At 31.1% G+C, this 26,729-nt stretch overlaps 1 protein-coding gene across 1 annotated transcript in view; it reads left to right on the forward strand.

Annotated features, from left to right (window-relative positions):
* RALGAPA2 (Ral GTPase activating protein catalytic subunit alpha 2) overlaps positions 1–26,729 on the forward strand; it is a 397,768-nt gene that overhangs the window by 191,173 nt on the left and 179,866 nt on the right. The window contains exons 26-32 of the mRNA XM_051975852.1: positions 7,067–7,195; positions 8,053–8,111; positions 10,697–10,805; positions 13,206–13,316; positions 14,505–14,573; positions 14,691–14,825; positions 16,572–16,755. Of these exons, the coding sequence (XP_051831812.1) occupies positions 7,067–7,195; positions 8,053–8,111; positions 10,697–10,805; positions 13,206–13,316; positions 14,505–14,573; positions 14,691–14,825; positions 16,572–16,755 (796 nt within the window). The remainder of the gene's footprint in view (positions 1–7,066; positions 7,196–8,052; positions 8,112–10,696; positions 10,806–13,205; positions 13,317–14,504; positions 14,574–14,690; positions 14,826–16,571; positions 16,756–26,729) is intronic.

Below are 26,729 nucleotides of genomic sequence, written 5' to 3' on the forward strand. Positions count from 1 at the left end.
ATGTTTTACCTAACTTCACATGTGATTTCTTAATTGTGGGTGGGGATAAGGGAGAGAACCTAGAACTCAAAATTTTTTTTAAAATGTGAAAAAAATTATTCTGAATGTAACAGGGGAAAATATTAAATAACCCCACCCCACCCCACCCCCCCAAAAAAGAAAAAATACTACAAATTTGATGAGGGTTCACAGCAATGGAGTTATTAATGATTTTTAGAAGAGTATGCAGAGAATTTATTACAAATATGAAAAAAACTTACTCTAAGCTTATCATTAACATGAACATGTGACCAATATGGGCAAAAGTCAAATGTGAAGAGGAAGTAGGAAACACTGGTTATTTACAACAAAGAGGGCTTAGGCTTACTCTAAAATATATTACATTTGACAAGTGATATGCATTTAGTAGTAAGAATGTGGTCATCTCAATATACTAGTTGTCATAGACAATCTTTCTATGAAACTATATGGAGAATACAAAAATACACATATGGATATCTGGAAAATTGGCTTGTTGGAGTATGCTCTATATTCTATAGAATCTTAGCAATATATACACATGGAACACAGAAGAATAACCAACTATATCCTCTGGTGTCCAGCAATTAAGACCAATATAGAAGAAAAAATGCAAATTTCCTTTATTGCTTGTAAGGAAACAAATAATTTCCAAATTATTGATAAATATTTTCTCTGTTTTGGGGAAAATGTTGAGCATGTGAGAGGATTAAGTAATAACTGAAGGCAATGATTTACTACCTGACTGTGTTAAATTCTCAGGCTCAAATTTATAGTAATATAACAAAAGTAAATGTTTATTCTGTGGAAAAAAAATTTTTTTAACTGTTGCACAAATGTTTGAAACCTTTGAATTATTCCCTTGGTGTTATTTTTTTCATTTACTTTTCTAGCATGAGTTTAATAAACATCTAAGATTTAAATTTATAAAGAAAAGTAGGGAAAAGGATTGTATATGGTACATTTTCTACTTATAGCTTGTTTTAATGTATTTTAAATTTATGATAGATCTAATATTGCCTGCTTTTGTGTTTCTTCCTTAACTTTCTCTGCTCCCATGTATTTATATTGTGATAATTGTTTCTAATTTCTTTCTTCCATTCTTATAGTACATCAGTGCTGTTCTCTTTACCCCCACCCAAATTCTTCTCTTTTAATAAATAATCATAGTAATGGAAAAACAATTCTTCTTTATGCCATTCTTCTGCATAGATTCTCTCCCTCCCTTTTCCTCCTACTCTCGCTCTCATACTTAACCCTACTTTCCCCAAACCCTACTTTCCCTTTGAAGAAGGTAATCACATCATCATTACCATTTTTCTAAAGGACATTCAATTATTTTTCCTCTTACTCATCATTCAGTCTTTCTTATCCAAAACACTGCTCCCTAGTTAATAGCACCCCATGTATATTGTTTTAGTTTAGTAGAATGTACATTCTTTGAAGGCAGGGAATGTCTTCTTTGCTTGCCTTAGTGTATTTAGTTAATACTCAGTAAGTATGTAATATATGCTTTTATTCATTCATTCTGGAATCATGATGGGTCATTATCTTAATCCTAGCTAGATCTTAAACTTTCACAGTTGTTTTTATTATTATTGTCGTAGTCATTGTATAAATTGTTCTGATCATTCTTATTTCATTCTGCATCAGAACATATAAATCCTCCCAGGTTTTCTAGGTAGTCTCATTCATTACATCTTATAATGCAACAGTTCTTCACTATATTGTATACCATATTTTTTTTCCAGCAATTGCCAATTGATAAGCACCCACTTTGTTTTCATTTTTTTGTGATAGGGGCTGTGTGTAGTGGTGATGGTGGTGGTTTTTTTTAACAGTGCTATAAAGTGACCCTTTGTTTTGTATGGGTCCTTTTCTTCTTTCATGGATTTCTTTGAGGTATCAAAGTAGAATAGAATAGAAAGGTAGAATTTAGTGACTTTGTAAGTATTATTCCTTTTTTAGAATTTTTTTCTAAAATTCTTAAATTATTACCAGCTCCACCAACATTGCATTAATGTGCAGTTTTTGCAATAACTGCCTTTTTCCCATCCTTGCCAATCTCATGTAGTAGATAGAATTTGAGACTTATTTGAATTTGCATTTATTTTTTGATTTGAAATACTTATTTAAGATTGTTGATATCTTGCTTTCCTTTTTTGGGAGTATTCATATTCTTTATCTATTACTGAATCATTCTTATTTTTATATATTTGCATTAATTCCCTGTATATGTTGGATATCAGAACACAGACATTTTCCTATTTAAATTACTTTTTTAATTCTAACTGCAAAAAATTTTTTCCCTTTTTTAAAATTCCCTTTTAATTCTAACTTTTACATAAATACTTTTCAAATTTATGTAATTAAAATTGAACATTTTATTTCCTGTGCTTTTACTGGCTTGTTTAGTCAAGAACTCCTCTCCTATCCATAATTATAAAAGGTATCTCCTCCCTGCTCTTTACATTTGTTTGGGATGTGATCTTTATATCTAGGTTACATATCAATTTGGAACTTTTTGTGATATAGAATCTAAAATATTGATCTAAACCTATTTGATTGATATATGTTGATACATATCTGTTTTGTTGATATAGTGAATCCTTACTCCAGTAGTTAGAGCTCTTGGATTTATCAAATGTTATATATTTTATGTCACTGATTTTTATGTCATTTTTACCTAATCTGTCCCACTGATCAATTTTTATATTTTATTTATATGTATATACATACATTTAATCAATACCAAATTGTTTAGATTTTTATAACTTTTTAGGATTAGTTCTTTTAGTGCTAACATATCTTATAATGCTAGACTGGGCCATTCCTGCCCGATTTTTTCATTATTTTCCTTAAAATTCTTTCCCTATTGTTATTCTTTATATATTTTCTTATTATTTTTCTAAATCTATATAATAAATAGTTTGGTAATTAATAATTTGATGTGACACCGAATCTGCAAATTAATTTCGGGGGCATAGTATTTTTATCATTTTATCATTTATCATTTTGACATCAAGAGTCAATGTCCAATTATTTGTCTTTTTTTTTTCTCAAAAGATTGTTCTGTAGTTTTATTCACATAATTCTCCTCTGTGTTTTGGTAACAAGCCTCCTAAGTATTTTATGTGTTCTGTAGTTATTTTTAGTGAAATTTCTTTTTCTTTTTCTTCCTATTGGGTTTTGTTCATAAATCAGAAAGAATGATTTTCTTAATCCATTTTATAGCATGGAACTTTAATGAGCTTTCTGTTTTCATTTAATTTTTTAGTTGACATACTATGATTCCCTATCCACTATACCAACTAGCTGCCTATAATTCCTTATGATTCCCTAAATAAACTGTCATATTCTTACCTATATCAAATGTGCCACTACTTCTCCACTTTCCCACATTCTCAGTGTTATACTTGACTCCTCCTCTTTGTCATCCACATATCAAATCATTTGCCAAATCTTTTTTCTTTTTTCTTTTTTTTTTAACATCTGTGCCACTCTCACATCTAATACCTTGTCTCTACTCTCACACAATTATCATAGGTCACCCCATTCCTTACTGCAACATCCTTCTTTGGGGTTTCTCTGTGTTACATATGTCGCATTTCACATAGCTGTAAAAATGATTTTCCGAAAATACAGTTCTGGTCATGAATCAGCAGTGGTTTCCTGTTGCCTCTAGGATTAAATTAAACTCCTCTGGTTTTTAAGTTCTTTCACAGCATGATCTTAACTATTGTTGTTTCTTTTGTTTTTAAAGAGGACCAATGACATTGCAAGTGAGATCTTGACTTTTGCCTGAATTGTATTATTAATTTTGATTTTGCTTGTCCTGTGCTTATTCTTTCAGTTGTTTTTGTTTTGTTTTGTCTTTACCAAAACTAGAATATCTAGTTGGGTGTCTTTACTTTTAGTCATATAGAAAAGTCTTCTGACTTAAAAAAAAAGTTTGTTCTTAGATGTAGATAAAAACTATTTACTTTAGTTTAAAAAAGTTCTATTTGTTTCTTTGATTCCTAGTGTTTTTAATAGATATAATGATGTATTGTCATGTTTATATTGTTAATATAGTTTATTTTATTAATAGTTTCCTTTTTTAAAGCAGTTCTTTTCCTTTATATAACCTAATCTATTCCGTTTTTTATAACTTAATTCTTTTATAAATTTAATACTGTATCACCTTTCTAATATGCTTGTTGTAATATACTTGATAATTTTTTAAAATTACATTGTTATTCCTTAGGGATATGTGCTTGTAATTTTCTTTATCTGATTGTCTCTCTCTGTTCTAGCTATAAAGATGATATTTATATCATAGAAATCTTAAGGATGTCTTATTTTCTTATAATCAAAGTTGATGTAATGTTGACATTAGTTGTTTGAATGATAGAATTCACTTGTGAATCTATGTAGTCTTGTTGCTTTTTTTCTTTAACAGGTCATTTATGGTTTATACAGTTTCATTCTCTGATATTGGATTATTTATATAGTATATTTCTTTTGTTAATCGTATTTTATGTTTTATGAGCATTGACAAATTTGCTCTGTTATCAATTTTGATAGATAATTGGGCAAAATAATTTCTAAATTCTATTGATAGTCTTTTTTTTTAACCTAACCAAAATGCCCCACATTATTCTGCCATTTCTTTATTTATATATATATATATATATGTATGTATGTATGTATTTTAAAACCTAACGATAGAGATGAATCATCAACACTTATCATTACTTCCAAAGTAAAAAAACCACCTTAAAATGTAAACAATGTACCGCACTAGTAGACTTCCCGGCTTTGCAAAGCAAGGCACTACTCTTTGGGGCCTATGTTTTTTCTTTGTTATTTTATAAGATTTGCTTCCGATTGTTTTATGATCTTTCTGTTTACATTGCTAGATTCATTATATGTACTGTTTTCTTGGCTCTATTTCACTCAACTTCAATTCATGTATATCTTTACATGCTTCTTTGTTTTCATTATTTGAATTTCTTGTAGCACAGTAATATTCCATTACATTTGTGTACCAAAATTTATCTAGCCATTTTCCAGTTGGTAGGCCTTTGCTTTGTTTCCAATGTTTTACTGTCATAAGAAGTGCTCCACAAATATTTTGGTGTCTATAAGGGCTGTCTTTTTATCAAGGATGGCCTTAGGCATCTATTTATAGTTCTAGAATCTCTGGTCAAAGAGTCTGAGCATTTTAATTACTTTATTTGCATAAATCCAAATTGCTTTCCAATATAATACACTATGTACAGCTCCACAAACAATGCTGTAGTATTCCTGTCTTCCCTCAATCTTTTCAAACTTGACTTTGCCATCTTTGTCAAGTGTTGTCCATTTGCAGTGTTAGAAATGAAGGCTTAAATTGATTTTGATTTGCATTTCTTTTATTAGTTATATATAGCATTTCTTAATTTGCAGATCCTTTTGTAGTTTTTCTTTTGATAACTTTTCTTTTATTAAAATTTTTTAAACTATTCTTTGACTACTTTTATGCCTTTTAAAAATTTTAGATATTAGAAATGTTTTATTAAGTATGCAGTCTCACAATTGTGAAAGGTATTTGATTCATTTCTCTTATTCTTGTTTGTATTTAGAATTTGTAGTGGATTGTGGGATAAGATATCAGCTAACACTATTTTGCCAGATTCCTTTATAGGTTTCCTAGTAATTTTTATCACAAAGGGATTTCTTTTTTTGAATAATTTGGTTTCCACTTTATTTTTATATATTCCATTGTTTCTGATTCTTCCTTTTCTTAATCTGTTTCATTGATCTACTTATGTTCACTAATACCACATGTTTTTGATATCAATTTCTCCCTTTATCCCTGCCTCTTTTTTTTATTATTTCTTTTTATCATCCTAGATATTTTGTTTTTCTTAATGAATTTTGTTATTATAGTATTATCAGTTTTATTGTGTTTTGGTACTAGAATCTGGCCCCCCAATAATCAGGGGGAATACTAATTATTCCCCCAGCTATCTGTATTTTTTAAAATTTCTTATAGAGCACTTTGTAGTTGATTCAAAAAAACATATTTTTGTATGATTGATAGAGTGATTCCAAAATATTTTATAAATTTTGTTTTTTGGCATGGTATTTTCCTTTCATTTGTCATTGTTTTATTATCAGCAGTTGCTATTAATTTTGAGAGTATTTTCTAACTTCATTTGTTTTCTCCTCATAAGGATATTTACTATCAGAGGATAAATATTTTCAAACACAGCAATTCATCAAGGTTAATTAATGAGGTATGGTGATCAGTAGTAGATGCAAGAGCTCATCATTATAGAGAATTCATTCCATTAAAACAGATTACAAATCACCTAAATCTTATACTGTGTAATTCTTATCTGTGTATTTCCATAAATCTGTGTGAACCAACCAACTATTCTGTAGATAGTCTCTTTATTGTTTTTGTTATTTTTTTTTAATATTTCATGATACCAGTTCAATACATGAATTTTTCCTTCTATTTACTTTAGAATAAGGGTTGGAACTTGATCTGTGATTTTATTGGTATAGCCTGAATGATGAAATTCCCTTTATCAATTCAAGTTGACACCTTCTTGATACCTAATCATTTAAAATAATTAACTAGATGTGAGTTGTCATAGATAGTGTATATCACTGAGAAGTTAAGTAACTTTTCCAGTGTCATACAGCTAAGAGGTTTCAGAAGTGAGACTTGAGTGTAGAATTTTCAGGTTTCAAGGTTGGAAGTCTCCGAGGTATACCTTGAATAATTTTCTGCTTCTTTTGTTTCTCCACTATATGATAAACTTCATGAGAACAAAGATAAATCTTTTGCCTCTTTTTGTATCCCCAGCACTTAACACAGCACCTGCCACATCGTAGGCACTCAATAAATATTTGATTGATTATAACATGTCATTGTTGGTGAATTAGAACTAAAACCCATCCAACCAAAAAAACCTATGAAAAACCAAAATTTATTTTAGTAAATTTTTCAAAGCTTTTTTTTCTGAGGTATAAAAAATTTCTATTTTATATTTATTTATTTTTTATTCTATAGGCCCCACGCTCAGAAGCTCACACCATTCTGGGTTCTCTTGTTTGCTTTCCCAACATTTATACAAAAATTCCATTACTTCAGTCAGTTCCTGAAATCGATGAAGTTGTTACTGGATCTGAAGACATCAAAGTAAATTAAAATATGGATATCCTTTTAAAATTTTCTAAAATATGATCTTTGATTAACATAATTAGATATGTTGTTATCATGCTGTTATATTATTACAAACTCATTAAGAAAAAAAGGGAGAGTTTTTAAAATAAGGTAACTAATAGTTTTACTACTGAAATGTTTCATGACATAATTTGCAGGCCTCCATTTTATCTAATGTTAAGCAATGATTGTTAGTTAAACTTGAAGATTTTTTTTTCTGTGTAGTTTTTTATTGTTGTTCTTTTGATCATGACTGTTATCTTTTTTCTTGAGCATCTCTAATTGTATGCTCTGGCGTCAGCAGTCAAACAAATCAGTAACAATTGAATGAGGATAAATATTCACCTTTTTATTTTTCAAAATTTGAAAAGTAAAAGTTTTTTAAAATATAAAAGGCAAATTGTTTGGGGGGCACTTAATGGAAAGGAAGCTTTTTTCCTTGTTCTTAAAAAAATCTTTTTCTGTAACACAAAGTCTATGAAAACTTTGCTTTATAAATGTAATAAATCTTAAAGACATATTCTTTTTCATCTAATGTAAAAATAAATATTTTGCAACTGAATTTTATTATAATCTAAATTTCTTCACATATTTATATCTTTGTACACCTTTTGTTACGCTCCCATTTACAAAGGCCATACTTAAACTTATATATTTAGGCTACTTGTTCTACCTCAAGCCCTTTATGAACTCTTTCTAAAGTTCCTAGTATTATAGTAACTAGTGGTTGTCTGGAAAATAGTAAATTATATCTGATTAAAAGCAAAACAAAACTAAACAAAAAACTCCTTTGATGCAAAGCTTCCCCCCTGCCCTTTTATTTTGTGTTTTAGCATTACCTCATAAATATTTTACTGAAGAATGCAACAGATGAGCCATGTGAAGGTGCAAGGTAAATGTCAAATAGAAGGTAAACTATTTAGACTTTTAAGCTAGAAAATCAGTATATAAACATGTTCTTGTTTAGTAGCTTGTTTGGCTAAAAACAGTTCATTTAAATGTAGTTAAAAATATTTTAATTAACTTCTTGTAAGATGATATATTTGGCCTATAACATTGATTCGATATATCAAGTTAAATTTTAAAATTTTGTGTTTAAAGATATGTAATATCCTTTATGAAAATTGTTTCTTTGTTAAATTGTGACATGTAATTTTTTAAGTAATTAACTGACAAAGGAAATTTATTTTTTTCCAAAGAATGGCTTTAAGAAAACAATATTTCCTTTATTATTTTATTGATTGAATATATTTAAAGAATCTTTAACTTAATGAGTAAACAGTGAGCTATGTTCTTTTATTCATTACTAAAGGATAAAGAAAGTAAGTAATAAAGATTGCATTAATTAGAAGAGACAATAATACTGGGATAATTTACTTAAACATTGAGGCTAACATTTATTAGTATGACATGAAAGCATTTCTTTCTTAAGCAACCTTTTTTTGCCTAGAGGATATAATAATGAGGCTGATGGAAATGTGGTTATAATTGTTGAGATAAGAAATGCAAAATAAATGAATGAATAGTTAAATAAAAAGTCCTAAATGATGAAAATGTATCCACAAAGTAGAAGATACATCTTTCTTTAAGTGATGATCTAAAAAGATTTAATTCCTAAAATGATTACTGTATATACCCAATGGGAGATTTTTCTTCAACATCAGTGGTTTGGGACTTGTGTAGATTATTAAATGCAAAGATTGGCAAGAATGATGAAATTGGGAAACTAGAATAACTAGTCAGAAGACTCAACCTCATACTCCTTATACAATGTATATATTCTTTTTCAGATTTCTGTGGGAAGTAAAGAACATCAGATTTTAAATGAATATTTAAATAGTGTAAAATAGTAGGGAAACATTTTTTGATGAATAATAATTTGGATTTGGTTGGATCTGTTTTTAATTGGTATAGAGAACTTTTGATTAGAAAACTTCCTGACCAATGCAGATTGGCAGCTGTCCTGCAATTTGCATATAGTTTAATGAAGTGACACATTTCAAATCATAGGTGACTTGACCCAAGGATCATTGATTCAGTAAGTATCAGAGGCAGTCTTGAACTCAGGTCATCCCAACTAATAGGGTGTCTCTTTATCTAATATAACATGTTCTCTTGGATTCAATAAATTTATGACGTTTCAGTGAAATATATGGGTAAAATTCAGTGTAATAAAAAAAATATAGCTTTTTGAAAGACTAGTAAGAGAAATAGGGGAAAATAACAGTTTATGTGGGCATGGAAAAATAGCTATGCTGTTATGCAAGGTTTTTCTTTATTATGCTTAAGAGAGAGATTTTTAAAATTTGTACAATGAAAATTCAAGGGTGGTTTTAGGAGTTGTATTAAATTTTAATAGGCAAAGTGATAATAAATAACAAAAAAATAAAAAAATTAATGCAAGTTTCTAAGAAATGAAAAAGCCATTCTTATGGTGTTTGGCAACTAGGACAGTATATATTTGCAATTGACATCTTCATAGCAAAAAATAATATTTGTATTGATATTCTAATGAATATTCTCTGTTAAATTTAAAAGTATGTGAGTAAAAATTAAGAAATTTCAGATTATTTTTACATAGTTGAGGAAATTTAGAAAAGGACAGTAAGTAATATAAAAAAAGGTAAATAGGTTTCTAACTGATGCATATTCTTCTGATTTGAACAATTTGAGTGTGAGTTGAAATAAATTACAAATTTTTATGATATTATATAATTATGGAAAAGGAAAAAATTTGAAAGAACAATTTCCAGAAAGTAAAATTTAAAAGCAATAATTAATAAAATTACCAGAAAGAATACTATGAAAATAATTTATGAAACAAGGTGTGAAGGAGATAAAATATTTATTGGGCAAGACAGAAGGAAAAATTCAGGGTTACAAGTACAATATAATCCATGTATAATACCGTAGTTGGATTGGATTAATGCTAATTTTGTAAGCTATTTGGATTATTTTAGGCTTTTTGAATGAATTTATGTTATATTTATATTTGGAGAATATTAGAGTTTCTCTAATATATTCAATGTATTTTGCTATATTTCAAATAAAGGTATGGCTGATTAAGAAAGTCAAATTTAGTGAGCAGCTTAAATTGAAAAAAGGAACCCCAAACAGTATAAAAACTGAACATAATGTATCATTCTCAAATGTGACATGTAGAATCTAGCAGATAAATAATGTCTATGAATTAAAAAGTAGCAAAAAGCACTTTCAAATTATATTTAAATTAAATTTTGTCATACATGTCAAAAGATATTGAACATGTTTCTTCTAAGATATTTTAATGTGTATTGTGAATATATATCATTTTTCCCGCAGTATTTATATGGTAAAAAGAGTCAGATTTTATATCCTATAGGAAAGCAGTTTACAGAGAGGACTTTATTTCTGTTTTTTATTTCATATAAACATATTAAAACATAACATTAATAGTTTGCAAGTTTCATAAGGAATTTTTCTTTTTTTTTTTTTAAGATGTATTTCTGTATGCTGCCTTGGACTTTGGATATGTGAAGAGCTTATTCAGTGTACAAACCATCCAAAAGTAAAGGCTGCAATCAATGTTATAGGTGTAACTTTAAAGGTATTCATTCATGATTTTAATATAAAATTAAAGTGTTTTCTACATATTAAAAGTTCACTTGTAATTTGAATTGGGTCTGATTTTTCTTACTAAGAGCCCAATGTATTGTTTGTTCACTTTTTTCATCTTCCCTTCCCCCCAAAAAAATTTACAAAACATGCATAGCACAAAAGATAGCTAAAGTAGCACTTATATTTGTCCTCTGATTCTTTCATCTACTACTTCCTTAGGAAGTAAAGCTCTTATTGACAATTCTCAAATGACTTTGAGAAGTCCTAACTCCTATATTAGTACTTGAGTAATAGAGGTAAATAAAAGGGATAACAGCAAAAAATTTTAAAGTGTAGATCATTTTTGAGTAAAGTAATCATGATTTAGAAATTGTCTTACTGAGATTAGTCATATGCACATACCTTTACATATTGTAGAATTTCAAAATTCTTATTATGTTATTGGAACTAAAAAAAATAAAATGATAATCATATCTAGTATAGCTGTGTTTTAGAAGATATTTCAAATTTCTTAAAGAAGGATATTTCAGTGCTAATGCTAATGCCAGGGATTTTGCTAAGCATTATGGGTACCAAGAAAGACACAAAATAATTTCTTAAGAGCTCAAACAAGCTCTCTACAGGTTAAATTAGAGATCAGTAAAGCAATGATCCAGAATTTAAGCAATATTAGGAAAAGCTATTTGCAGAAGGCTAGATTTTAGATGGAACATAAAGGAAGCCAGGAGATGGACATAAAAAGGCAGAAAATTCCAGGTAGAGAGGATAGCTAATGCCCAGAGTTTGGCAGTTTCATGTATAAAACTGTTAGGAAGCCAGTGGTTTTTTGATTCAAGAATGTTTCGTAGGGTATAAGGTATAAGAAGAATGGAAGGGAGTGGGAAGGAGCAGGTTTTGAAGGGTATTGAATACTAGATTGCACATAAGCTAAATAAAATTCTAATACATGAATGTAATGGAATATAACTAGGCTGTAAGAAATGACGAATATGATCAAAACAGAGAAGCATGGAAAGACTTCTATCCCTTGATAGAACCAAAAAAGCCGAGTCAAGAAAATAATATATATAATGACTACCTCAATGTAAAAAGGAAAAAACCACACAACAATCAAAAGTGAAAGTCACAAAATGAGAAAGAATAAGTGTGGCTCCAAAGAAGAGCTAAGAGAAGAATTCTCATTTCACTCTTTTGAGGAAGTATAGTACATTTCACATGTTTTAGATGTTTTTCAATGTATGTGTCAGTTTGCTAATTTTTTTTCTTAAAAACATTTTTATATGGGATAGTTTTCTTAGCATGCAGGGGAACATATAGTGAGAAAAATTTTGGTAATATCAAAAATATCAAAACAAAAATTTTAAAGGATAATTATCTGTAAAGCTCAAATGTCTTTTCCAAAAACATACATTTTAAAATTCAAGCTTAATAAAATAAAATGTCAAATTTGCTGTAGAAAAATCGTGAAATATATTATTCATATAATTCAAATCTGAATTTATACACTGACCCCTAATAAATTATATAGCAAGTAATACCTACTAACCCCATTATATTTTTCTTAAAAACCTCAGAAAAAAGCATTTCACTACTGGAATATTTTGAGTGACATTATTCATATTGCCTTGGGCTTAAACATTTGTGGGAAAAAAATGTAGCCAGGACTTCCTAGAACAAGTCTACATATCTATTACTAAACACAAGGAGGCCAGAATTTTTAGCACTACATAGAAAGCAATTATAGAAGAGGAAGCAACCTTAAAAATCATTTAAGTCCAACTCCTTCATTTTATAAATGAGAAAAATGAGGTGCAAAAATGAAGATTTCATTACTTGCTTAAGATCACAAAAGGAAAAGTACCGAAACCAAGACAAACTCAGGTCCTTAAGTTCCACACCCATTGCTCTTGTCACTATATCACAATATCTCTCAACATGAAGTACCCATAAGATGGACAAGATTTAGTTCATTTGCCAAGTGTCTTCTGTTTGAAGCTGCTTACTCTAAGAGGTATCATTGTTATAATTGGTTTTTCTAAGTCCTCGTTATTTTTGCTCTTTCTGCAGTTTCCCATTGTTAATGACTTCCTTTTTTTCTGGATTCTCATTTCTCCCTAATATGCCCTCTCTATCTCAAACACACACACACACACACACACACACACACACACACACACACACACACAGAAAGAGAGTAAATAGAGCCAAATTATATCTAATATCATTATTTTATGGGCCAACATCGTTTGGGAAAAGAATAAAGCTATTTCCCCCTGTGCCAAGAAATATATAAATGTCTTAAGCAGTAAAAAGATTCTCACTAATAGTATATTTTCATTTATGTATTTACTTATATGAGACTGATTTTAGTATTTGTTTTCTTTTATAGTTTCCTAATAAGGTGGTGGCTCAGGTAGCTTGTGATATCCTTCAGTTGCTTGTGTCCTATTGGGAAAAGCTTCAGAAATATGACAACTCTTTGCCACGGAAAATTACTGAAGTAGGTCTGCTTTTTGCATTGTTAAGATATAACTGTTTACTTTTTATATTATATTTTGTATTACTCAAGACATACAAACTGATGGAGAGAAAAAGGGATTAAATAATTTTCACAGATGGAAAGGACAGCATGAATGATCTAGTCCAATCCATACAAGAGAAAACATTCCTTCTATAATATGCATCAATAGTAAGTCAGATATACTTTGTCTTAAAGACTTGGAGAGAGGGATTAAAATTCATTAAGGTCTAACTCAATTTGATTCTAGTTAGTAATAAAGGAAGTAGTCACTAGTGGAAGATAGTTCTTACAGTAACAAAATTTAGAAGACTTAACTATAATACATTTTTTGAACTTTTGTAAATACATCATTATACTCATTGAAAGCAGTTTAGATGGTATCAGCAAAGAATAAGCAGTTGATTGGATGCCTCTTCTTGAGGAGATTTCCTTATTATCCAAAGAATGCAACTTTTCATTTTTTCTGGAAAAAAAATTCCTGCAGTAAATTTAGTGGCTTTATTATAACAGGATTAATTGAGGAATATCAATCACACACATACATATACTTAAGAAATGCATAATGAGAGAAAAAGGGGCTGAGGTCTGGATTCCAGGACAATTACATATATTCACTTATCTCTGAAAAGTTTCAATTATGAGTTTACCTTATTCTTCTTTGGCTGTGTCTAGGGTTGGAAGTCAAAAGAAAACTGCAACTTAAAAGAGTGACTTGCCTTGACTTTCACAAAGAAAGTAATAAGTTCTGATAGTAATTTTTCAAGAGAGATAACAGATAAAATAAAAGTCATTTTTGTGATATTGTGTGACTTAAAACTTTTTTTTTCCACTAGTGTTACAAGTTTGGAGGCAGAAGTTAAGAGGGTACACTTAGCAGAATGGATTACTGCCTTTGGTGTGCTGATCTACAAATTTTCTTTTGTTATTTGTCTTTTTTTAAGTAATTGGAATAGAACTGAAGCTGACTGAGCATGGATCTACATTCTACATATATCCTATACGAATTCTCATGATTTATACGCATTTCCCTAAGTTCTCTCCTTGCTTGTATAACTTTCTTTCAGTGGAAATAAGTTTGTAAGGAATTTAAGCAATTAGGTTTTCTTATAAATGTCTTTTTTTTTGTTTGTTTAACCTTTAATTCCAAAGTGTTATTCTGGTTTGCAGATCCTTGTGGCCACAATTGCATTTCTTTTACCAAGTGCTGAATACTCTTCGGTAGAAACAGATAAAAAGGTGGGTAATAGTACTATATTCACAGAAGTATTTCTATAGTTAGATACAAGTGCAGCATTATTTATGCTGAAGAATGATAAGAATTGTGTCATAAATAATTGTGTATTTCTTCTACAGTTTATTGTTTCTCTTTTACTGTGCTTGTTGGATTGGTGCATGGCATTGCCAATGAAAACCCTGATGCATCAAGTATCTACTGTTCTTGAAGATCAGCATTCATCTAGAGCCCCTTTACTAGATTACATTTATAGGGTAAGTTGATGATTTTCTTTGGAACTTATAATTATTCTGAGAGCCTTCACATAGAATCTCCCATGTCTGGAATGCTCTCTCTCCTCATCTTCATCTCCAGGCTCAAGTTCCTGATACAATCTTACTTTATATAGAGCCTAATCTCTCCTAATTCTAGTTCTATCCCTATGTTGATTATTTCTTATTTATTCTGTATATAGCTTATTTGTGCATAGTTGTTTACGTGTTGATTTCTCCATTAGATATTTAGCTCCTTGAGGTCAAGTTCTGTCTTTCCTTTCTTTGTATTCCCAGTATTCAACGAAGTATACTAAATGTTCATATGTTGACTGGCTATTGAAATACTCATTTTAGTTGATGTATTTTAAGGACAGGATAAAAAATATTTCATTTTCTTACCTAAATCTTTGAAAATTCAATTAGACTCAGAGTAATTAAATTAGAATCTTATTAATTCCCTATTGTTCCTGTGGTTATAATGCACATAAACTTACATCTTTGATACAAACCAAATTAACTAAATGAAAAGCTATTTTACATTGCTTTAAGTAAACAAGCATTTATTAAACCCTTATGTACAAGACACTATTTAAGCACTCAATTATTTCCCTAAAATAATATTTTGCTTATAAGGATAGTTTTAATGACATGACTGATTACCTTTTTGGGTAAAATTGGCCTTGATACCAGTTTATTTTTATTGGATAGATTTTCTTTCATTTTAACTAATAATAATGACTTTTCAATGATAGTAAATGAATTACATATGCTAAGTGTTGCTTTAACAGTATTACACTGTCTTCTTGGCTATACTTTACCCAGTGCTGTTCTTATGATTTTAGTTAGTTACACAGTTTTATATCTAAACTCTCCAAAGAATATGGGTAGCACATTATTAGTCTTAAAATATGGAACTGTTTTAGACTTGAATGTACCATGTTTAAATTTAAAATGTTTCTATAGTATCTATTAAAGTATTGTATGTTTTTATTAAAACTTTATGCAAAAATAAATTTACTTAGATTTTTTTTTTTTCACTTTAGAATTTACAAAAAGAAATATATCAAAACTACCATATACATTCCTACCCATTATTCAAAATGATTTTATGGATGTGGTATTTGCATGGTTATATATGTACAAAAATACAAAAAAAAGAATACCTTTAATTCCCATTTTTAAAATAATACTTGATATTCAGGGCATTTAAGCATGTAATAATAAGATTAATCTTTTTGTATTTTAAATTGGGATCTTTTTAACATGCCTTTTTTCTTGATTTCATCAAATATATAAAAATTATTTCATAAAGGATATTGTGTTTCTTGGACTGTAACTGAACTAGAAAGGCTTATAATATTTTTTTTTATCCTCTTTAGTTTAACTTTGATAATACTGAACTCCATTTCCACCCCATGGATGATTTCTTTCTATGGTACACTTGTACTACAAAACTTCTCTCTCAATATTCACATTCTGCTCTAATATATCCTCTTGTGGCCAAATTTTCTTGCTCAGAAAACGTCTGTGTAGCATTTTTATTGCTCAGAGAATATATTTTTGGTATTACAGAAGGATTACTTGTTTAATTTTGTTTTCCTTTGAGCTTGCTGTACTTGTCACAAGATAATTTCACTAAGGTAAAAATTAGGCCTTTCTAATTGTTGTAAAGTAGGTTGTCTGCATAATGACCTTTTAATTTTTTAACCACATTCCTTAATCCCATTTTCTATTATATTTTTGTAGGTTTTGCACTGTTGTGTTTCTGGCTCAAGCACATATACTCAGCAAAGTCACTACACATTGACTCTGGCTGATCTTTCATCTTCTGAGTATGATCCTTTTTTGCCACTGGCAAATGTACGGAATTCTGAGCCTATACAATACCATTCTTCAACAGAATTGGGGAACCTACTTACTGTTGCTGAAGGTGAGAAACTCCCCATTTCCAGGGACTTATCACATTATCAGTTGTAGCTGGGTAGAGTAGCAAAAGCAATGACTTTTCTTTTTACTGTTTCCCTACATCAGAATTGGATCTGGATCTTTCTCTCAATATTACCAGTATTGCAAGGATTAAAATTTTCATGCTCAGGGAATGTGTATTTATCAGAGCTGGATCTTGTTTTTCCTTAATCTAGCTACCTTCTGTATCTAGAAGGTGGTATATAAATCCTTTTGTCTTTCTCCCCTTTTCTTTTTCATTCTTCCCCATCTTCTCCTATAATTTTTAATTCATTCATACTGTTCAAGAGAGGGATAGGAACTAAACCTATGATTTTATTGTTAAAAGGAACTCCTTGAGGAGAAACTCACTTTCCCTTATAAGCTGGCAACTTAGAGTCTTATAGAACTACCCAGAGCAATGAGAATTTAATTAATTTGCCTAGGGTCACACAGCCAGTATGTGTCAAAAGATTTATTTGAATTCATTTTCGCCTGGCTTCAAATCTGGCTTTCTCTCTACTACTACAACATGCTGCCCCTCATGGGGGATAGAAAGTGTCTAATTGGAGATGTAAAAATAATTTTTTGATTTAATAAGCATTTATTAAGCATCAGGTACTATGCCAAGTTAGGGATACAGATACGATGACGAAAACAGTCCCTGCCTTCAAGGACCTTATTTTTTTTTTCCAGTGTAATTTTATTCAAATTTTTTTATATTAATGGCTTTTTTTTTTTGAAATGCATGCAAAGACATATTTAACATATATAGGACTGTTTGCCATCTAGGGGAGGAAGTGGAGGGAGGGAGGGGAAAAATCGGAACAGAAACGAGTGCAAGGGATAATGTTGTAAAAAAATTACCCTGGCATGGATTCTGTCAATATAAAGTAATTATTAAATAAAATAAAATATTTTAAAAAATGCATGCAAAGATAATTTTCAACCCTCACCCTTGCAAAACCTTGTGTTCCAGATTTTTCTCCTTCCCCTTCCTCCTCACCTCTCCACAAGATAGCAAGTTATCTAATATAGGTTAAATGTGCACTTTTTCTAAACATATTTCCACATTTAACATGCTGCACAAGAAAAATCAGGTCAAAAGGGCAAAAAATGAGAAAGAACAAAAAATAAGCAAGCAAACAACAACAGTAAAGGTGAAAATATTATGTTGTGATCCACATTCAGTCCCCACTATCCTCTCTTTGGATGCAGACAGCTCTCTCCATCACAAGTCTATTGAAATTGGTCTGAATCATCTACTTGTTGAAATGAGCCAAATCCATCAGAGTTGATCATCATACAATTTTCCTATTGCTGTGTACAATGTTCTCTTGATTCTATTCACTTCACTCAGCATCAGTTCATGTAAGTCTCTCCAGGTCTCTCTGAAATCATCCTGCTGATCATTTCTTATAGAAAAATAATATTCTATAGCATTCATATACCATAACTTAATCAGCCATTCTCCATTTGATGGGCATCCATCCAGTTTCTAGTTCCTTGCCATTACAAAAAGAGCTGTTACGTGTGGGTCCTTTTCCCTTTTTTATGATCTCTTTGGGATGCAGGCCCAGTAGAGACACATATCAAAGGATATGCACAGTTTTGTAGCCCTTTTGGCATTGTTCTAAACAAGCAGCTTGTTTTCTACAAGGTGAAAGCAGCATGTACTAGATAAGAAAATAACATATGCAAAATACTTTCTGTGTAGAAAGGTGGTAGAAGTGGTTGTATTTGGCAGAATCAAGTAAAGTGAATGGAGAGTGGGATTCTAAGAAGTAATGATGGATGAAAGTGAACATTCTGTGTTTAGTGACAGCTTTCACAAAGATTCAGAGAGGAGAAATAGTGTAGTGAATATGGCCAAACAATAAGGAGGCTCTTTTTGAATGTATATGAAGTATGTGAAGGAATAATAAGTCTAGAAAATTTATAGCCAGATTATGAAGGATTCTAAGTGCCTAATGGAAGTTTATTTTTAAGATAAGTGGAAGCTACTCAGGAATCTGCCTGAGCAAAGAAAAGACATGATCAGAACTGTTATAGAAATATAACTTTGACATTATTATTATTAATTTGGCAATATTTTAATTTGGCAGCTATGTGGATTAAAGAGAAGACCCTGGAGGCAGGGACACTAATTAGGAGGCTATTGCAGTAATCTCAATGGGAAATGATGAGGTTCTATGATAATGTAATGTTTGTGTGGGTAGAGAAATAGGGAAGGATACAAGAACCATGAATTTAATGTGAATATTTGATTTACATTGAATATCTTTTTCCTCCTTAGCAAAATTTGCCATCATTATGTGGTCTTTGAAACTCACGTTTATGAACTTCAATGAAAGATACAAGAATTTCCCTTTACTCAAGTCTAACTCAATTTTTCCTCAAAATATATATCCCGTCATTAATTTATGTGAGCTAAAATTTACCCAGTCAGTAAATATAGTGTTTTACATAATTACATTTCTACAGTTCACTGAAAAAAAGTAACTCAGTATTCTTTAGGAGCCTCTCTGAAATTTGATTCTTTAAAACCAGAATAAGCAATCCTAATGGGTCTAAGTCAGGTCAATAAAAGGTGCTACCTCATACATAATTCCATTAGTCTGTAATATGACTCTGACTTAAAAATAAGTGTTTTATATACTTAACTGTTTTGAATCCAACCACTTCTGAATCTCATTATTTACCTCTTCTCTCAACATCCTCTTCTTTTGATTTTTTTAATTGTGTTCTTACTAGTTTTTCTTTAATTGTCATTCTACCACTTGTACTTTCTCCCATATGTTCTCAATAGGATTAAGGTATTTCCTTTCCCATTCTAGCAGAATTTCTGGTACTTGATTTATGTGTACAGAAATAGAGCTTTCCTTCTGAGTTTTCACATTCTTTCCCCTTCATTCTTTACCACTGCAGGTAAAGGCAGTTGGTTATCAGTTGACCCAGACAAGATTTTGTGATTTTTATTTTCTTCTGGCTTCATTAGAATTTGGGGAAAACTTGTTCTGTAATGCATGTATTATCCCTTTAATCTCAGAACTCTGGACCTAATTGGCTATGTTACCAGAATATCATGCTATTATTATCCAAAATGTTACCATTACAACCTTTTTGACAAGATAGGCATTTAAAAACATCAAATTTCAAAGGTAATAGAATAATGTTCCTTTGTAACTTCTATTAATTCCAAATGCAGTTTTTGAATTTTTTTCAATGTATGGCTATACCACCAATGAATATACAACTATTCCACTAAGGATATACATTACAAACATCCTTACCACTGCATTTAAACATTTTAATGGATCCATGTAGTATTGGATACTATACATGTACAAGTGCTTTTCCTGCATACATCAGCCTTTCTATGTTTTTTATTCCATGGGATTCTTACCTATATCTATAAATCTTCCATAGAGTATCTTCCCAGCACTATATATTTTTGGTCTTTTAACATTTTCGAAATTATCAGTGTAACATCTACACTGTCATTCTCCTGTCTCTCAGCCTCATTTTATAGCATAACTATTCCAATTCCTTTTCTAATAATATTTTGTTGAATGTGTTATGCAATTTTTTGTCCATGAATCATTGTGGATCATATATAGAATCCTATGAACACTACTTATAGATTTTTCATAGCAATCCATAATATTAACAGATATAAAAGTAAGCAAACTTATTTTTTTAGTTCCTTGGCTATCACAAGGAGATTTTGTATTTAAAAAAAAAGAAGAAAGAGGGGATCATTGGTTCCCAATTACATTTAAAGATGCTTAAAAATGAAGAACCCTTATGTAACAAGTACTCCACCCTAATGCACATTTTGAGTTATTAAAAAAAAAAATGATGTTTCAAGACATGTTGAAGACAAATCAGTTTTGAATGTTGGGGAAATTTGATTTTCCTTTAGAACATTTTAATAAGATTAATTAAGTGTTACTAGGCAAAACATGATTCTGGGTCTTTAGGGCCTATACTAGTGAACCAAAATGTAGATAGGCTCTCCAAAAATGGGCTTATTATACATTTCTTCTGGGTTTCATCAGCAAGCATTAAAATGGAATTTTATCACAACCAACTTAATGGTTGTGATATCTGATATGTCATTACTCTGATGGATCTACAATCTTATTGATATGGATACTCCTTCTACCACTCCAGGCTGTAATCCAAACATGGTTTCTCATCCCATATAACACTAATCCATGACATTCCATAAATCCTCTATAGATTGATATTTATCCAGTGAACTGAACATGGATCATGTGGAAATAAGTTTTGTATGATTTCACATGTATAATTAATATTGTATTACTTGCCTTTTCATTGGGGAAGAGGAGAGTCCAAAGGGAGGGAGAGAATTTGGAATTCAAAATGAGGTTTTCTTGACTCCATTACTAGCACTCTGTCTACTATGCTACCAGCTGCCAGAGATGAAGAGTGTATATACATTTCAGATTTGAGGAACAGCCTGTGCAAAGGTGATAGAATGTCATGAATGAAGAATAGCAAGTAAACCTCTTTGTCTAGAAGTTAGATCACGATAAAGAGAATGGTAGACATTAAGTCTGGAGAGGTAGTCTGGAGTCATATTATAAAGGGTTTTTAATTCCAAACAGAAGAGCAGAATATTTTTTGTAAATCAGTTATTAAGAAATTATTCTTAGCACAGTGTCCCACACATGGGAGATACTATATAAATGCTTATTTCCTCTCTCCCATTAGAGAACCACTAAAGCTGTTGAAGCAGAAGTGACCAGGGTTAGTGAGGGCTGTGTTTTGGAAATTAATTTGACAGCTACTTGGAGGCTGGATGAAATAAAGGGCTATTGGAATCAGTAGGATCAATTAGAAGGATACTGTACCAATCCATGAAAAAGGTCATTAGGGCCTGTGCTAGGGTGGTGGTCTTGTGAATGAAAAAAAAAAAAAAAAAGGACAAATGAGAATGAGCTATTTCCTTTACCATTTTGACTTAATTGTTTCTCTTTAGTCATTTAAAAACGGTTTCTTTTATTTATTCTAAAATTGATCCCTCATTTCAGCAAGAGAATCCTCTCACATCTCCCTAATCAGTTACTATCTTAGTCATAATAATTTTTGTGAACCTTTTCATCCCTCTTTAAACCTCTCATGGTCTTCCTTCTCTTTACCTTCTCTGCTGAGGACCTTGTTTCATATTTCACTTAAAAAACTGAGGCTATTCACTAAGAATTCTTTATTTTTCCTCATATCATATCATTCAGATATTTTCTTCCATTATTTTCTCACTTCATCATTGTTGCACATAAAGAGATGACCACTCTCTTTGTCAAGTCAATCTATCCTCCCCCATCCCCAGGAGACTCTTTCCTTTGTCATCCCCAGTCTCTGATATATCTTTAATCTTTCTCTAGCTACTGACTCTTTCCCTTATTCCTACACACAGCTCCATGTTTTCTCTACCCACAAAAATTCATTACTTGATTTGTCTCTTCTCTAGTTATCATTCTATTTCTTCCCTCTCTTCTCTGTAGCTAGACTTCTTTTTTAATATAGCTTTTTATTTTTCAAAACACATGTGAAGCTAGTTTTCAACATTTACCCTTGCAAAACCTTGTGTTCCAAAATTTTCTCCCTCCCTCACACGTCCCCCATCCACTAGATAGCAAGTAATCCAATGATAGTTTAAACATGTGCAATTCTTCTAAACATATTTCCACATTTATCATGCTGCACAAGAAAAATCAGATCAAAAGAGGAAAAAATGAGAAAGAAAAAAAACAGACAACAACAAAAAGCTTAAAATACTGTTTTGATCCATATTCAGTTCCCATTGTTGTCTCTGGATGTATTTGGTTCTCTTCATCACAAGTCTATTATGAGGAACCACCTCATTGTTGAAAAGTACCAAGTCCAGCCATGTATAAAGATCTCCTGGTTCTGCTTATTTTACTTTGTATCAGTTCATGTAAGTCTCTCCAGGCCTCTCTGAAATCATCCTGTTGATCATTTCTTACAGAACAATAATATTCCATAATATTCATATACCATAACTTATTCACCCATTCCCAACTGATGGGCATCCATTCAGTTTCCAGTTCCTTGCCACTACAAAAAGGGATGTGTAGCCAGACTTCTTGAGAAGGCCATCTGTAGTTGGCTCTCATTGCCTTTATTCTCACTGTCTTATTAGCTCTACAATCTGGTTTCTGACTTAATGATTCTACCAAAAGTTAACTTTCCAAAGTTACCAGTGAATTCTGTATTGCCAAGTCTAATGGACTTTCCTCCTCCTTCTTGACCTCCCTGTTGCCTTAGGCAGGACACAGTTTCCCCCTGGTTTTTCTCCCAACTTTTACAATGCTACTTTTTAGTTTCCTTTTCAGGACCTTCATCTGGGTCATGGCCACTAACCATGAATGTCCCTCAAACTTTGCTCAAGTACTTTTCTTCTTTTATTGTATTTTGTTTGGTGATAGATTAGTTGTTTTTTTTTTTGTTTGTTTGTTTGTTTGTTTTTTGTTTTTTAATTAATTCAACAGTAGCCTTTATGAAGATATTTCTCAGATCTGTTTATCCAGCTCTGACCTCCAGTCTTGCATCTCAAACTGGTTGTCCCATAGACATCTTATCTTCAGTGTATGTGGAAGTGAACATCTTCTCCTTTCCTGCAGACCTGTGCGCTTTTTTGTCACGATCCATCAATACCACCCTTATACTTGTCTCTTACATGGATTCCTTTCTCTCTTCTGACATAGGCACAACTCCACTGTAGACCCTTGTCCCTTTGTGCCTAAGCTATCATAGTAGCTTTCTGTTGTGTCTCCCTGCCTCCATTCTCCTCACTTTTTGGTCCATCATCTGTTTATCTACCAAAGTCGTCCTCCTAAAGTGCACATCTGACCATGTTATCCCTCTAGTCAGAGAACTCTCAATTAATATAGCATTATTGTTAGCTAAAAAATATTTTTTAAAAAGTTTAAAAAGAATATTAATAGCATCAATTAAATCCTCTTTCACTTCTGTACCTTTTCATAAGCTGACTCCTTCCCTGTGCAATCTTTTTACGTTTATTCTTCTCTATCATATAGTCCTCTTTAGGTTTTCTCATTTTTTTTCTTTTTATTCCTATCTAGTTTCTCGTAAGAGCCAGTGACATGGAGATCCTTTCTCTTCCTGGCATAAAACTTGCCATCTCCTGACCCCATCATTTTCACTATCTTATTTCCTATGCCTGGAATTTTCTCTCACCTTGACTCTGCCTCTAGTTTTCCCTGTTTTTACTTCAAGTGTCAGCTAACATCCCATCTTCAAGAAACATGTATTGATCCTTCTTCTTTCTTTCTTTATTTTTATTTTTATTTATTTATTTATTTTTTTTTTTGAGTGAGGCAATTGGGGTTAAGTGACTTGCCCCAGGGTCACACAGTTAGGAAATATTCAGTGTCTGTGGCCAGATTTGAACTTAGGTCCTCCAGTCTTCAATGCCATGTTCTATCCACTGCACTATCTAGCTGCCCTATTGATCCTTTTTAATGCTAATGCCAGGGCAATGAATAGTTTCTGCCTTTTTGGGAAGGGGGGTGTATTCTCAGGGCTTAGCAAAGTATCTGACATATAATAAGTTCTCATTAAATGCTCATGAAGGACTAAAACTATCTCCAGTTTCTAGGAAGTGCCCCAGTCTTTCAAAATTTGGTATGAGTACTAATAATTAGCGAACTTCAACTAACTCCTCACAATTTTCTTTTTTAACATTTTCTTTTAAAACTTTTTCTAGCTAACAATGAACAATTTTTTCTTTCTTCCGTCCCTACTGATCCTCATAAGTATTCTTGAGAGGTAAAAATTGCAAGAATCAATCCCTAGTGTGCAAATGAAGCAGTGAGCCAAATTAGTAACACAGTGAGGGTTGGACTCAGTATTTAGAACCAGTTATCTAGAAAAATGTCTTACAGAATAATCAAGGAAGGAAGGCATTATGACATATTTAAAAATAGAACTTTATATGTCATCTACTATGTAGTAGGCATGAATAAATATTTATTGAAGTTTAATCACGTGTAAAATCAAAATAACATGTAAAAATTTCCAATGAATCCTGTTTTATTTTGTTTTTAATTTTCCCGTTTTTTGATCTCCATCCACTTTCTTGTTCATTTTTAGGTAATCTTTTTTTGACCTGCCCTAGCAGAATCCCCAAGAGATAGACAAGTGTAAAACAATATATTTCTCCTACCATTCTAAATTATGTCCAACATGTTGTTGACCTTTTTTGTTTAAATTGATTCATTTTATCCATGTGCTTAAAGTAACAATCTGTAATAACATCTAAATCTTTTTTTTTCCCCAAGGTTTTATCTATTGGTTTAGAGTCCTTTTAGAAATATGGTTTAATTTATTTTTCCCATTTTGTTTGCATTTCAGTTTGTCATTTTTTTCCTTCCCATTTATATAACCTCATGAGTTCTGTCTTTAGTTTATCCCTTGGCTTGGTATTATGTTACCTGGCAGAAGTTAGTGTCATCTGAAAACCAGGAGATATTTGTCTTACCACAGTTCTTTGGTACTTAAAAGAATTTTTGCTTCTTATGCCTTAGGTTTTTATTTTTTTATTATTTTTACTGAACTGAACAGAAATGCTTAGAAACATTAAATCCTGGTGTCATACACAAGCACTTTTTTCTGAGTAGGTGTATTCTATTAAAAGCAGAGATAAAAAATAGATGTAAAATAGTTTTGTCATTTTATGTAAAAAGGTTTCTTATGTTTGGTATGTGTTAATCTCAATTCTCCCTTTCCCCCTGGTTTCTCACCACAGCTATTTCCAGTTATTGTTTGTAGCTATAAGAACTTATTTGTGATCTGTTATTTTGACACACTTGAAGAACATTAATTATCACTTGTTTAAGTTATTAATTATGATTGACTTTATAGTAAATCAATAATATTAAGTGTCTGTTTGCCAGGCACTATATGGTGAGGAAAGGCACAAGGTGGTCCCTGCTTCTAAGGAAGCAACATGAAAACAACTGTACAAACAAGATATATATTAGATAAATTGGATATTGTAAATAGAGGAAAGAGTACTAACCTTTCCTGAAGCCAGAATTTCAGGATTTGAATGAAGCCAGGAGGTAGAAAAGTGGAAGGAGAATATTATAAGCTAGGATTGGGGGAAGAACAGTCGGTAAAAATTCCCAAATTCTGTAAATCGATATTTGAGGATTTGAGGATCACCAAAGAATCCAGTACCATTGTTATCATAAAGTATGTGAGGGAGAATTAGGTGTTAAAAGACTGGATGGGTAAGGAAGAATTCATGTTAGTCAGGGTTTTAAATGCCAAACAGAGGACAGTTATAGTCTTTAAAACCCATTTTAATTATGATTTAAAAAAAAAAGAAAAATAGTCTTTAAATAAAGTCCATTCCCTAGTTGATAAATGGTCAAAAGATAAGAATAAGTAGTTTTCAGAAGAAATCAAAACTATACATAGTCTTTTGAAAAAAATGCTCTAAATCACTAATTTTTAGAGAAATACAATTTAAAACAATTTCAAGTACTATCTCACATCAATCAGAAATACAAATAAATGCTAGAGGGAATGAAGGGAAACTGGAACCAATGAACCCTAGTTGAATCATTTTGGAGAACAATTTGCAGTGATGACGAAAGGACTATAAAACTGCATAACCTTTGACTCATCAATACCTCTACCAGGTCAGTACTCCAAAAAATTAAAGGAAAAGGATCCCCATGTACAAAAATATTTATAGTACTTCTTTTGGGGATAGCAAAATATTGAAAATTGAGGAGGTGCTCTCAATTGGGGAATGGCTAAACAAATTGTGGCGTATGATTGTGATGGAGTACTAAAAAAAAATGATAAAAGTGGTAATTTCAAAAATAACATGGCAAGACCTATATGAACTGAAATGAAATGGTAACCAGAAGATCATTG

Source organism: Antechinus flavipes, chromosome 2, assembly GCF_016432865.1.
Source record: "Antechinus flavipes isolate AdamAnt ecotype Samford, QLD, Australia chromosome 2, AdamAnt_v2, whole genome shotgun sequence".
NCBI classification, from domain to species: domain Eukaryota; kingdom Metazoa; phylum Chordata; class Mammalia; order Dasyuromorphia; family Dasyuridae; genus Antechinus; species Antechinus flavipes.